The 14722-nt window shown below is 48.2% G+C and overlaps 1 protein-coding gene across 1 annotated transcript in view; it reads left to right on the forward strand.

Annotated features, from left to right (window-relative positions):
- Positions 1-14722, forward strand: part of MEGF8 (multiple EGF like domains 8) — a 1665761-nt gene that overhangs the window by 699909 nt on the left and 951130 nt on the right. The window contains exon 19 of the mRNA XM_069640964.1: positions 4718-4849. Within this exon, the coding sequence (XP_069497065.1) occupies positions 4718-4849 (132 nt within the window). The remainder of the gene's footprint in view (positions 1-4717; positions 4850-14722) is intronic.

A 14722-nucleotide genomic window follows, 5' to 3' on the forward strand; every position in this document is an offset into this window, starting at 1 on the left:
CTATATAAAATGTAAAGGGAATGTAACTGTAGTTGACCCAAGTACATCAAAGAGCAATTAACAGGGGAGCCCAAAGAGGCAACCCAGCCTAAGCCCAAAAGTTGTAGCAAACTATAACTTCAACCATACACTATGGAGAGACCCAAAAAGGTCACCCATAAAAAGAGTAAAAGACTGGGTGAGAGGGGAAAATGATTCACCTTCACCTAGGGACAAAGTAAAATAGTTACCTAGTCAAAGCAAAATGTTCTAGGGTTGACCGGTCAGGAAGATTGATCATTGATATGAAAATCTTACCTAACACCATCTGAGCAGAAAAAGGATTGTTTCCTTTTCGATTTAATGCACAAGCGTAGGAAGGCGCTAATGTCGACTCCAATTCTAGACCATGTTTGGGAAGGAGTGTTGCTACTCATGAGAAAACCCTTCTCGGAACCAGCATTAAAAGGCTGCTTGGAGAAGAAAATGTAAGGAACATGAGGTAGCCCCGAAATGCCTTACATCCCAGCCAACACCTGACTCTGTGGTATCGGCAGCAGCATGCAGAAAATCGAACGCGCAAGGCCAGAAATGTGCAGTACCACCTGACAACAGCAGGAAACAAGCCGCATTTGCCAAGAAAGTTCTGGCCACAGGCGCCACAACATTAAAAGCGGCTAACTCACTGGCAAAAATCTCCAGCTACGAATGCGAGATGTGGAACGGGATGGGGCTGCTATTATAGTACTTTCCAGAAGATAAGAGAAAGCAAGACCTGGACATCCTAAGAGAAGAAGACAACTCCAACCATGTGATCAACATCGCAATTGACATTGCTGAAGCAGGTTTTAAACAAATCAGTAATGGTGTCGTACTATGGAGACAGTCATGGTTAAAATGAACTGATTTCAGAGCAGATGTTCAATCAAAGGTACTGGACATGCCTTTCGAGGGAGACCAACTATTTAGCCCCAAAATTGATGATGCCCTGAAAGCAATTAAAACGGACACAGATACAGCGAGATTGCTCACCACACTGACGGTCAGACCCACTTTTCTCTCCTTCCAGAGGTCCTCCGGTCGTTCCACAGTGACAAATCGAGGTGGAAAGGTGTACGAGAGGGCAGCCTCATATTCACAGAAATGCTACCAAGGGTATTGCCAGGCGTACCCATACAAACAAAAAGGCTACACGCAAGCTGCAAGACTGTGACAAACGACATCTGCCTCCAGGGGCAGGCTGCAAAAGCAAGCCTGATTTCCATTGTTCAGGTACACCCACTGTCCAACTGCAGCAAGTGGGGGGCAACTTGCAGTACCATCTAGAGCAGTGGCAAAAGTAAACCCAGACAAGTGGGTGTTAGACATCATACAAAGAGGACGCATCATAAAATTCCAAGGAGCCCCCAATATTTCAACACTAACCACACTTAAACATCTTAATGGGCAAAGTCGAAAAACTGCTTATGAAAAAACACAATCGAAAAAGTCCCAAAACATCAGAGGGGCAAGGGCACCTACTCCAGATACTTTGTGGTAAAAAAAAAACAACAGATGTCCCTTTGGGACCAATTCTGGACCTAAGCAGTCTGAACAAATATGTCAAGTAAAAGTTCAAAATTGTCACCTTTGCAGATGTCATTAAGTGGATAAGGGAAGGTGACCTCCTAGCGTCACTAGATCTCAAAGAGGCATACTTTCCCATTTGCAAAGGCCGCAGAAAGTTCCCAAGAGTCATTGTGCGAACAAATCACTATCAATTCAATGACCTCCCATTTGGTCTTCGCTCAGCCCTGAGAACATTCACAACATGCCTAGCCCCACTAGCCGCATTGTTCAGGAAAAAAGAATATCATGTGGATCCCTATCCCGACGATTCCTTCGTACTTGCACCATCACACCAAGCAGCGTAAATAGCAGTCTGCCAGGTGTCCGACAACCTCTTACGCCTTGGCTTCACAATAAATTCAAGCAAATCCTACTTCAAGCCATCGAACACGCTTGTGTTCCTAAGGGCACAGTCCAACACCAGCGAGGGCCGTGTACGTCCCTCGGTATAGAGGGCAACATCAATACCCTGTCTAATCATGAAATTCTACCCAAGCGCCCGGATCACAGTCAGAACCATAATACAACTCCTAGGCACCATGTCGTCCTGCATTCCCCTAATACAGCAATCAGGTTACAAATGAGACCGCTGCAAGAATTCCTAGTGGATCGGTGGTCCCAGCGAACAGGAACATGGAACGACAAGGTGACAGTAACAAAGTCACTCACATCAGGCTTGCAGTGGTGGCTCACGCCATATTGCATCACCAATGAATTCCCATTCAGGGATCCGCCCTTTCAAGAAACCCTGATCACGGATGCCTCACTAACGGGATGGCCGTGCACGCAACCCAGTTATCAGTAAAGGGCCTCTGATCCCCGGCTGAGACTCTGCATCAACATACTGGAGCTGAAGGCAGTAGCACACGCCCTTCACTCATTTCAGTCAGTGCTCAAAGACAAAGTGGTACGAGTGTTCACGGACAACACAACCACAATGTATTATGTGTGAAAACAGGGAGGCACAAGGTCAAAGGTACTCTACAGAGAAGCACAACAGATGTGGCACTGAGCCATTGAAAACAACATGCAACTACAAGCATTTCAACTTCCGGTGAAGGAAAACAAAACTGCCGATCAACTGAGCAGAGCCAGAGACCAGTCACATGAATGGCAATTGGCAAACAAGAAGCTCTTACAAATCTTGACCAAGTGGGGAACACAGACCATCGATTTGTTTGCCACAAAAGGCCTGCTGTTCGGGAATAGGTATCTGCACCATCGATCGTCAGGTGACACCTTCACAATGTCATGGGAAGGAAACTTCACCTATGGGTTCTCTTGAATGCCAGTCATACGCAGGGTCCAGCAAATACAAGTGCACAGCCATTCTCGTAGCACATACATGGGCGAAACTGGTTCTCAGAGCGTGTTTACCTGTCCCAGGACCATCCAATCCCTCTGGGTCAAGACCCCTACATGCTGACCATGTGCAACCAGCAGGTGCAACCCCACAACTCAGGGGTGCTCAACTTAAAAGCCTGGCTCCTGACTTCAACAAGTTCAGACAAGAAACACTCAAAAAGGAATGCAGAAACACCCCAAAGGCAGCCAAGGCAGAGTCCACGAACTGGTTATATGTATACCAGTGTAATCGGTTTTGCATTTGGAGTTTTCAACATCAATTGGATCAGTTTGGTCTGGAACCTCTCCAAATCCTACCATAGCTATTAAAATGGGCAACTGTTGATTTATCTCACTCGTCCATTTAAGTACATATGGCTGCATTTCTAGACACACCAGAAAGCAAAGGAAAGCTCCCTTTTTCGGTCCCCACATTGTGAAACACTTCATGAGAGGCCTATTCTGCACCTAACCCCCTCAAAAGAAAGTGCCAACTCAGTGGAGCTTAAACACAGTGCTGTCAGCCCTAATGAAACCTCTGTTCGAACCTATGGCGACTACAGACATAAAGTTTGTGTCCTGGAAGACTGCCTTTCTAGTAACAATCACTTTCAGATGGGTGTCAGAAATACATGCACTATCTGTTAAAACTCCATATCTGCGGTTCGAAAAGAACAAGCTCATCTTAAAAACAAACCAGACGTTCGTTCCTGAGGTGTTGTCCAACTTTCATCTGCAGACTGAAGTTACCCTACTGGTTTTCTTCGCACATCCGTCCACACAAACTGAACAAGCTCTACATTCACTAGACCTTCAAAGGGTCCTGAAGCTCTACGTAGACAGAACATAGAACCTTTGACGTATGTCTCAGCTATTTGTGGCTTTCGGCTCATTTCAATGCAAGGTATTGCCAGATGGGTTTCCACCGCAACTTCGATGACACACACCCATGCCAATCGACCACTACAAGGACCCGTTCATGCTCCTTCCTCTAGGTCAGTGGGATCTTCGGCACTGCTATGGGCAGGTGTCCCCCAGTTGGACATATCCCGCATGGCAACCTGGGCAGTTCTGCACTTCCGCGTCAAGCATTACTGCATGTGCATGGAGGGACAAGGAGAGGCTTTAGCAAGTGTTAAAGAGCTATCCTACAGCGCTTATTTAATTAAGGTATGCCTTCTCCCTTTTCACCTCCTCTTAGAAAATAACTGCTGTGCAATCTATTCAAAGCATGTGAATCCATGAAAAATCCAATGCTGGAGAAGGAGTATGTTGCTTACTTGTAACTCCTGTTGTCCAGCATTGGTATCTTTCATGGATTCACATGCGCCCAATTACCACCCCTAAGGGAGCAAGGTCTACGTTGCGCCAACTCTCATCTCTCTGGGGTTAGAATCTGAAGATGGCCTCCTGGGTGGGGCTTGTCACTCGACATCCCATTGGCTGGGGCAGAATGCACCCAAAAAGGACATGGATGGGCTTTTAAAGTGAGCTTAAAAGCTCTATTATAAGCTATAATCAAATGTGAGAGGATTTCCCAGCCAGTCAGCGGGGAATATTCAAAGCATGCAAAATCTATGAAAGATACCAATGGTTGAGAAAAGGAGTTAAAGTTAAGAAACATATTCCTCCCTATTGCTATTATTACATTAACATGTTCTCCCATTTGTTTGGACATGGACTAAATCTGTTTAGATGCCCAAGGACTTTACTGCTTTTTGGATGGCCCTTAGCAGTTCTGCAGAGGGAGGCTTGGTAATCAGTTTCATTTATTCTGTATTTTCAGGCGCAGATCCTGTGATGACTGCCTGTCCAACTCGAGCCAGTGTGCCTGGTGCCAGTCGACTCAGAGCTGCTTCTTCTTTGCTGCCTACCTTGCCAAGTACCCGTATGGAGACTGCCGCGATTGGTATGACAGGTAAGGGCAGGATTATTATATTCGTGCACGCTCAATTGATGTTCTACTGAGGGGCTCCTGTGAATAAAAGTGACATTTCTGTTCTCTTCCCATCTTGGCCAGGGTAAATAACTCCTGTTTTTGTTCTGTGGATTCTTAGTGCATTTGTGTGACAACCAGGTCTGAAATGTGAGTGCAGATCAGAATCTCTGGGCTGTGCATGCACATAAGGCCAAACTCCGGGAGATCCCTTTAGGGGGTGGCCAGAGGAATGTCCATAGCCCAAATTAAGGCCCAAGACCTACAACCCACTCTTTGATATGATATAAGTCATTTATAACGCACTGAATGTTTGCTGACGGACCCCACAAAGCATTGTGTTTCCTCCTACACTTGTTTGATAGAGGGCATAAGGCCTACTAACTAGGACCCTGCCCTGACACATTATCCAAATGACTCAGGTTCTCACCAGAGCAAGCCACTGCCCTCTCATTCATCCAAACGGAGCAAAAGTCCACCCAGGTAGGCCATACCCTAAATTCCCGCAGTGAATGCAGTCCCAACATCCAACAGTGCCGTGCTCTAACTGGCCTCCCTAAAATTAACTAGCGCTGCTTGTGCGATGCATGGTATGTGTTTAGGGGAGGGCTAGTTGTGTTGCTGCCTGTTCCCTCTGTGTGGGTAAACCTGTGCTGCTGCCTACCTGTTCTGATGTGTATGGGAGCAAAGGCTGCCCTTCTGCTGCTATGTTACCTTTCTTTTTAGGCTGGATTCCTGCGCCGTTAGCTGTTCTGTATGCATTCTCTGCAGTGAAGCTTGCTTTGTTGCTTCCTGTGTTGTTCTTGTTGGACTTGAGCATGCATGGTGGTTGCCTGCTTTGCATAGTGAGGGAGGAAAGCTTGTATAGTCACTGTTTTGAGCTGTATCTGTTGTGTTTGTAGTCAGAGGGTGTTTGCAGTGTGCCCCGCACCTATTGTACCTACTGTATATTTGTGTGTGAAAGCTTGCTGTCAGGAGTCATTTCCTGAGGGTTCTGTTTAGGCCCCAAAACCACCACCATGATCTAGCTAAGCTTTGGTTTCCATCATATGTCCTGGAATCGAACTCTGGTAACTTGGTTGAGCAGCTTGTAGAGAAGGAGCCAAGTGCCCCCACCTCAATCACCTTGCCCATATTGCCTATATGTTGGGAACCAGAGTGTGAGACACGTACAGCACCAGTGAAAATACAGATACCAAGAAGAATCCTGGAAGCAAGGTTCCCATCGAGAAAGCTATACCTGCATACAAGACAGTATGATGGCCATTTGAATGAAATCCCGGAAGAAGCATAACTAATGAATGAAAGAGAAGAATGGTGACGTCACACATGAAGCCAGGCTGACGTACATGGAAGAGATGCAGAGACAAGAGCATGAAGATATTCTATAAGGCATCAAGAAAGTATCAAAGATAAGTGACATCTTGGGCTCAAGATGAAGAAATTTATGCTACAGAAACGATAAAGATATCAAGTCATTTTACACTTGTACATATGCAAAGAAACGCAAGCAGACAAAGTATTCTTGAGGCTAGCTAAGTAGTGAATACATTGCGGCATGCGCCTTTGTATGCATATATAGGAGTGAGTAAAGAAGGTATGATTCCCACAACATGTTATAGCAGTGCTGGACCAGAGAAAAAAGGCATTTTCCATTGTGTCGCAGTTGAAAAAGAAATTGAATTACAGGAGGGAATCTCAGAAAGCCGAGGCTGGATGAGCACCAAGACGCCAAGGCCGTTGAGGGCTGGGATGAGCAGACGTTAGTTACAATTGTGTAAAGGAGTGAAGCTCCTGTTCAGAAGGCAAGGACAAAAACAGAGACTACGTCAGAGGTCTATTAAACAATAGTATTTTAAATGCACTAGAGCTCAATTTTGTGGTCTTCAGTCACATGGAAGGATGAAGTTGGACAAACATGACAAACCACACCTACGCATGGAGGCAGAGCGTGCCTTCAGTCCCCTGAATTCTCCAGAGCAAAACATTTCCAAGGCTGAGTTCAAAGCCTTAATTGACAGCAGATCACTGAGGTGATGATGGATGATATGCTAATTGGTGGGAAGCTATGGTTATGACCAGCACCTGGAAGCCCTGCCTGTGTGCTGCTAATGTAGGTGGAAAAGTACTGACAGATGTAGGCGTGCCAACCAATGATAAGGGGCTGCGTAATTAAGTGCCCTATAGTTTGTGTGACCAATGGGACGTTGTGTATTTAGAGACGTTCATAGTGACCTGTTTAATGGGAGGGCTTAGTTACCCGACCTGATCTTAAGGAGCATATCACTCTCTTAGACTAGTATGAAACGTATACTTGGATGTTCCTGCAGAACCAATCACAATAGCCACTAGGTTTTTGAAGTTTGCCACATAGGATGACTTTAGTAGATACGTAAGTTAACGTAATCAATGACGAGTTTTTTTATAAAAGCAAGCTTGTTCTTTAAATACATTGAGAGACCATGCTGTGCGACATCCGTTGATGTCCACTGTACTCCCTGTTTTAGATAATTGATGTTAAAACAGTTAACTTTTTGCCAACTACCGGAGTCATTTCGATTTTTGATGTTTGAGTAACTTCGGCATCCCCATTCATCTCAAGAGTATTGCTACTTGAGGGTATCTCAGTTCAAGCTGTTAGTGCTTTTCTAATTCACTATCTGTGATAAGGCATGGAAAAGCCAACCTAGAGTTAGCAAGGTTTCTTACAACCCCAGTTGAGCATAGCCATCTTCTTGAGTAGTCGTGACCAAGCAGAAAGGCTGTACTAATTAGGAAGGGGCACTGATGGGACAGTTAACACTTTGCAGATCAGGTAAGTACAATACCTAGCTAGGTAAGTTATAAAATAACCATATTCTATTGCAGTAATAGACTAAGGCACACTTTAGATATTAGAAGGTAAGTAAAAATACAATACAGCATATATATAACTCACAGTAGATCACCCACAATGGGTTGCACTCTGTTAGGTAAGATCTCTGAATTTCAACTTTGCTTCCATAGTCTCCTATGTAACCCCATTCGTGTTGCTCTGTTTTCATCATATTCTGGCTTTTTGAAGAGAAGCAAGGCATTCAGTTTAGCTTTCACTCATTGTTATGGTGTAACTGGTCAGTTCTTCAGACTATCAGTACTGGGAAACTTTGTTTCCCTTGTGAATTCTTGTACTTAATTTCTTATACCTGGACTTTGGCCCCCCCTAAGGGCATTCGACCTACAGCGCATTAGGACCATACCAATTGTGAAAGGCGCAATATAAATGACAAATGACTGCACGCAGCACCTTACAGTGCAGTGCAATGGCAATACTTTTGTATCATTTGTATCACCCTAGAGTTTTACAAATGGGATATATGGTTACTTTTATATGCACCCAAGGACAAGCTGGTAGCAGCAGTTATATTTTTACAATTGTTTGCATTATTTTTGGTGTGCATATTCTTGTTTAGCACGTATGGCTACTAAACGTTGCTAGTGCCCTAAAATGGCAGTGCCCCAAGATTTTTGCTTGCTTCTTTGGCCATGTTTTTGTTTGGCCTACTTCCTGCCTTGCCAGGTCAGGAAAGCCCTTATAAAGTCATGCACTTGCCTGGGAAAGCTGCTGATTTTGCAGGCTAGATGCGTCTGTCTGTCTCTGTCCTTCCTTCCTTCCTTCCTTCCTTCATAGGAATGGGTTGTAACTGTCTAGTTACTGTCCACCTCCTTGGTGCCAGAGTATCTGGGTGTGGGACAAATGTGAAACCAGTAGGTAGTTGCCCTTAATTGGACAACTACTGACTTTTTAAATGGTTCAGATCCTTACATTTGGCGGGCTTACTTCCAGCTCGGTTTTGGATAAGAGCAGGACCTCTGCAGACATTTCTTCAAATCATTGATGGAGCCAAGAACCCCTTGGAAAAAAAGCAGCCTGCTGAATATCCAAAGACAACTCTTTAAGTGGCCCAGCAACCCTTCCAGTTGCCAGCCGGTTAAGCCGTGCTCCTCTGCCTAATCTCTGAAGAACTTGAGCAGTGCTTCAGCCCTTGCAATGGTGGGACCAACTAGTCTCGATGCCTTCTCGAAGATGCTGTCATGACCCTCGCCCAAAACCCCCTCTGGCAAACTCATTGGCCAGGTGGAGTCAGGACTCGGGCCTCTAGAGCCTGGCATCCTCTTCAAAAGCTCTCATGGGGCCAGTCCTGGCGCCTATGGCGCCAGGCTCATACACCATGAAAAACAATGTGCTTGGGAACTACTTTATTGTATTGTCAGCCAACATGGAGGCATCCACATAGCTTGGTTCCTAAGAAACAAGCTATGCGGTCTAGTGTTTTGGGTGTGGCAGCCTAGGGACTACTTTACCTGGACTATTTTGTTGGGGCTATTTAAACCACACCCGAGCAAGACAACACGCTTTGCGTTACTTTGCAGCTTGCAACGTGACGCTCACTGTGTCCAGCTATTCCCTCGAACCTCGGAGAAGCAGAACCTGCAAGGAGACAAAAGGAACATCATTAGCAGCAGTATCTTACCTGCAGTCTTCATCTTTAAACACTTGCAGCTACTGCGAACAGCGTCCTCGAATCTGCACGCCTCCCGGACAGAACGACCTGAAAGAGGAAGATAGAGGCAACATTAAAGAAAGCAGTACAGACTTTTACAAATTACGAACTGCCCAAAAGGCTTACCTGGCTGGTCGCCTCTCGGCTGGCACCACTCCGGACATTCCACTCGCGCTGAAGAACACTGCGAGCTACAAGGAAGGAAAACACAGGTTAGCAAAGGCAAGACTTTGCAGCGCTGCGCATAGCGCTTACTTACCACATCATAGCGCTCTTAATGCGCCATCATTTACCAGCGGGGCTCAACCAAGCCAGTTCGCCTCGCTGAAGCTCTGCATACCTAAGGGTGATAAGAGACATTTTAAACAAAGAAAGGCATGCAGGATAGCAACAAAACTAAAGAACAGCAATAAGACCTACCTGAACAATATCAAACGGGCCGGCGTCAGTGAAGTAACTGGACCGCACTCGCCCATGAAAGACAACTTGCCACTGCAAAGAAGGCAGGACGGAGAGCACGCCTAATTCTACCACAAGGTGAGGAGAGGGTGCCAGAGGGACTGAAATCATACAGGGGTGGAGGGAGGATACTTACCCCAATCGGTCAGTCTTGAACACAGTCCTCCTGTATTTTCAGGCAGAACCTTCCCCGCAGACCACATCAGGGCAAAGCTGAGAAGCATACCAGCGAGTAACCCGGCTGGGTGGCGTCCCTTTGGATACCAGGTGAGCGTAACAGATCCAGCCCTTCAGAGCCTTTGGAAGTGCCCCTGGACTGTCCAGTGAACTGACAAGCTCTCTCTTGGGCTACCTCACCAGAAGCATCACTTTTCTGTGTTTCAATCCGGAACTTCAGTGGTTGCGAGCTTGTGCCACTAGCCACCTTTTCCCTGAATCTCAGCTTTCCACCTTCAAGGGAACATGTCCTGGAGCAACTGCTGTGACTGCGACTGGAAGGACATCTCTGTGTGTAAGTGAAAGAAGAGTATCTGCCCCGCCCCAGTCATCCATAAGATATCATTGGGAACAAGTGCCTTTGTCTCCTGATTCCAATCAACTCACCTTTTGATCGTTGAACGTGGGTCAAGTATCCTACCCCTGGGTTAGTGTTCGGACTGGAAGTAAGGAAAACACATACTTGCCTCTGGTAAAATTATTGTAGATCTTGAAACTATCCCCAATACACGCCTATTGAAACCTAACGACAGAGATTTCATCTGCTGAGAAACATTGTGGCTCTAGTGACTTTTGGGTGCAAGGCCCCAAGCTTCTTTTCTGTTTGGACTTCTTAAGATAGGTTATTGTCTTGTGATCTGGTCCCATCATTGTCTGCATCTCTGCTTTTGCCAAGTAAGTTATTTTATGTATATTTGAACTTATGGTGACCCAATTTCCAGTGTTTTCATAAGGCCTATAACAAATAATTGTATTTCGAAGGGATTGGTTCCTTCGACGTATTCCACATCTATGACAAGTAATCACCACTGCGTCGATGACGTCGATACTCTGTCCTCGAGGGCCTCCCTTGAGCCAACGTCACCGGATGTTATAAGTAGGACGCACGACGTCCGTAGCCTCAGTTCTGTTTTTTCCGCGAAAGTGTTAGCTTTCGGAGATCTCGGCGCGCCTCGGTTCTTCTGATTCTATCGGTTCTTCGAACTTGGTTGGTGTAATTAAGACCATGTCTTCTTCTACCCCGCGGTCGGGATTCAAGAAGTGTCGGGACTGCGGTTCCAAGATGTCACTTATGGACCGGCACGACGTCTGCCTCTGGTGCCTCGGCGAGGATCACGCGACCGATGACTGTGACAAATGCCAGTCTTTGACGTCAAAGGCTTTGCGGGAGCGAAAGAAGAAGCTGTCGGTAGGTAGGGTTTCCAAGCCCCGAAAGTCGAAATCCGCAGGGCTTTCGACCGACGATTCGAGGGGCGGCTCTCCGTATCGTCGGCGTAAGTCCACGGGGTCTCGGTCCCGGAGTGGTTCCTGCCATTCCTCAGCCTCTTCGAGGCACTCACGGAAGCACCGTCATCGGTCGCCTTCCCCGTCCTCGTCCGAGGACTCCGCCAGACGGCGGGTAACTTGTCCTACCAAGCATTCCACTCCTGCGGAATGGGACGCATTTCGTAAGGAAATGATGGTGATTTTCAAGTCGCAGGGCTCTGATCCGTCCGCGCCTTTGAGAGAAGCTGGCAAGGAACGCGCTAGAGCCACCGTTCGCACGCCTTTGGACTCGGGCGGTCTGCGCGATCACCGGGAACCTTTGAGGTCCCAGTCGGACAAGGTGGATCGCTCTAGCCATGCCCGCTCCAGGTCCCGGTCCTTGACGCCCTCGAGACCGGTAGAACCTGTGAGGTCTTCTAAGAAGACGTTGACGCCATCGGCGCCATGTCCGTTGAGGGACTCTCGAGGCTCTGCCTCCGAGGAAGTCATCGACGCCGAGGCCATCGAAGGACGCGCTTGGGGGACCGCTCTCGAGGCCTCTGTTGGTGCCATCGGCACCACGCTCGACGTCGACACCGATTCCGTCGACGACCTCGACGCCTTTTGTGGAGGCTGTACCAGAGGGGACTCTGAGGAAGGCCCTGAAGAAGTCAGGCAAGCCTTTCTTTGACCCTTTTTCTGTGCCCTCATCCAGGGAGTTATTCCAGCCTCTGGATTATATCTCTGAGGTGGAGGAGGAGTCTGAAGGGGGTGTGGTTCCTGACCATTTGTTATCTGGTCATAGCCAGTTGGAAGACCTGTGTCAGTCTTTGCATGATGCCAGTGGTCTTGATACCTCCCTGGAGGTTGAGTTTAGCAGGCTTGAGCCTGGTACGCATGCTGAATCTTCATACAGGCGCCTCATGTCGAGGTTGCCGGAGTACTTGGGGTGGTCTGCGCCACCATGGATTTTCTGCAGGATGACTTGACAGATGTCCTTGACCAAGGTCCACCAACTGACCCGTGCTGCCATTTCATATGGCTTTACAAAGAAGTGTGTTGACGGTTTTGCACTACCCCGGAGAGTCTCCCGGCAGTGAGCAAGTCGTTGCCGAAAAAATACCGACCAGCCAGAAGTGACCCCAGCTACTGGACTACCCACCCCACTCCAGAGAGTTTAGTGGTGCAGGCAGCTACGGCCCCAGCAAAACAGGCATCGTACACTACCATCCCTCCTGATAGGGACAACAAACGTTTTGATGGCTGGGCGAAGAAAGTGTTTTCTTCAGGGGGTATGGCTTTACAGGCAGCCAACTCTGTGTGTGCCTTAGCACGTTTCACTCACACTCTGTGGAATTGTGTGTCTTTGGCGGCTGAACATATTCCCGAAGGGGAGGAACGGGATGGTTTTCTTGCCCTCGTTCAGGATGGCAAGGATGCCATGTGTGAATCCGTTCAGTCGGGTCTGGACATGGCAGACTGTGTCAGCCGGTCCATGGCGGCGAGCACCGTGATGCGCAGGTTTGCGTGGTTGCGGAAGTCGGGGTTTGTTCCCGACGTACAAGCCCGGCTTCCCAACATGCCCTTTGATGGTGAACATCTTTTTGGCAGCAAGGCTGACGAGAGCCTTGAGAGGTTGCAGACCTCCAAAGCTGCAGCAAAGTCGTTGAGTGCTGCAGTTCGCCAACCTCCGCCTTTTCGTCCTAGGGGACAGCAATAGAGGGGAGGTTCCTTTCGATACTACTCTTCCTTTAGTAGATCGAGGGGAGCTGCAAGTCAAAGGGGTCACCGTAGGAGTACCAGAGGTGGAAAACAAGGTTCTCGAGGTGCCAAGGCTGCTCGGGCAGTTGCCTCTTTGCCTGCAGGCACTGCCGCTTCAGCTCAGTCATGAGGTCATGTCCCATGGTTCGTCGGTTGGGGGAAGGCTGCCACAGCATCTTGTAGAATGGCGTGCCATTACTTCCAATGTGTGGGTTCTGGAGATCATAGCCATACTGTCTTCCTTTCCGGCAGAGGCCTCACGACAATCCAGCAAGGAATCTCTCTTTGAAGAGTACGGATCCGCTCCTTGCGCAGGAAATCAAATCCCTGCTGGAGAAAGGCACCATAGAACTGGTGCCTGTAGCGGAGATGAAGAAGGGATGGTATTCCCCATATTTTGTGATCCCAAAAGAAGACTGGGGATTGAGACCCATCGTGGACTTGCGTGGTTTGAACAAGCTCCTCAGGAAGGACAAGTTCAAGATGGTTACTCTCTCAAGTCCTCCAGGCCCTTCAACTGCAGGACTGGTTGGTGTCTCTCGACCTCAAGGACGCTTATTTTCATGTGCCGATTGATCCCAAGCACAAGAAGTACCTGAGGTTCGATGTTGGGAACTCGCACTTTCAGTTTCGGATCTTGCCGTTCGGACTGACCTCCGACCGAGGGTCTTCACCAAGCTCATGGTGGTGGTGATAGCGTATCTCAGGAAAGGGGGGATTCACATCTAGCCCTACCTGGACGATTGGTTGATCAGGGCGTGCTCTCCTGAGCAAGTCCTGGATCATCTGTCAGTCATCTGCCACTCCCTTCACGAGCTGGGCTTCTCCCTCAACTTAAAGAAGTCCCACTTGACACCTACCCAGCGGCTCCAGTACATCGGAGCAGTGCTCGACACATCCCTGAGGCTGCTTTCTCCTCCCCAGGTAAGGGCTCATCACATTCTGCAGATGGTGAACAAGTTTCAACATGCCCAGAATCTCCGGCGTTCGAGTTCTTGAGGTTGCTCGGCCTCATGGCATCCTGCATTCTTCTGGTGCCAGAGGCCAGGTTGCTGATAAGATCTCTGCAATGGTCTCTCAAGCTCCAGTGGTCGCAGTCCTCTAGCAAGATGTCGGACCCCGTTCAGGTGCCGCCCTCGGTCACCCAGGATATTCTGTGGTGGGCCATCGAAGGCACTCTGATGAAGGGGCTCCATTTTGGCTACCCTTGCCAGAGGTGGCGATCGTGACGGACGCAACCCTCACGGGATGGGGAGCTCATGCCAACGAGTTGACAGTCAGCGGTCGTTGGTTTCCGTCGGAGTCCAGACTCCATATCAATCTGTTGGAGCTGAGGGCTGTCAGGCTAGCCCTGAAGGCTTTTCTGCCATCTGTGCGAGGGAAGAATGTCCTGATTCTGACTGACAATACAGTGGCCATGCACTGCCTCAACAAAAAGGGGAGGGGGGCAGGGTCTCTCCCTCAGTGCAGAGAGGCGATGCAGCTCTGGTTCTGGGCCATCCAGCAGGAAATTTCGATCTCGGCAGTTCATCTGGCTGAAAACGAAAACGTGGCGGTGGACGCTTTGAGCAGGCAGAGCACGGTCTCTCACGAGTGGGAGCTGGCTCAGGAGATTCTCTTGGAGAACTTC

The sequence above is a fragment of the Ambystoma mexicanum genome, chromosome 1q (assembly GCF_040938575.1).
Source record: "Ambystoma mexicanum isolate Mex_15411 chromosome 1q, UKY_AmexF1_1, whole genome shotgun sequence".
NCBI lineage: Eukaryota > Metazoa > Chordata > Amphibia > Caudata > Ambystomatidae > Ambystoma > Ambystoma mexicanum.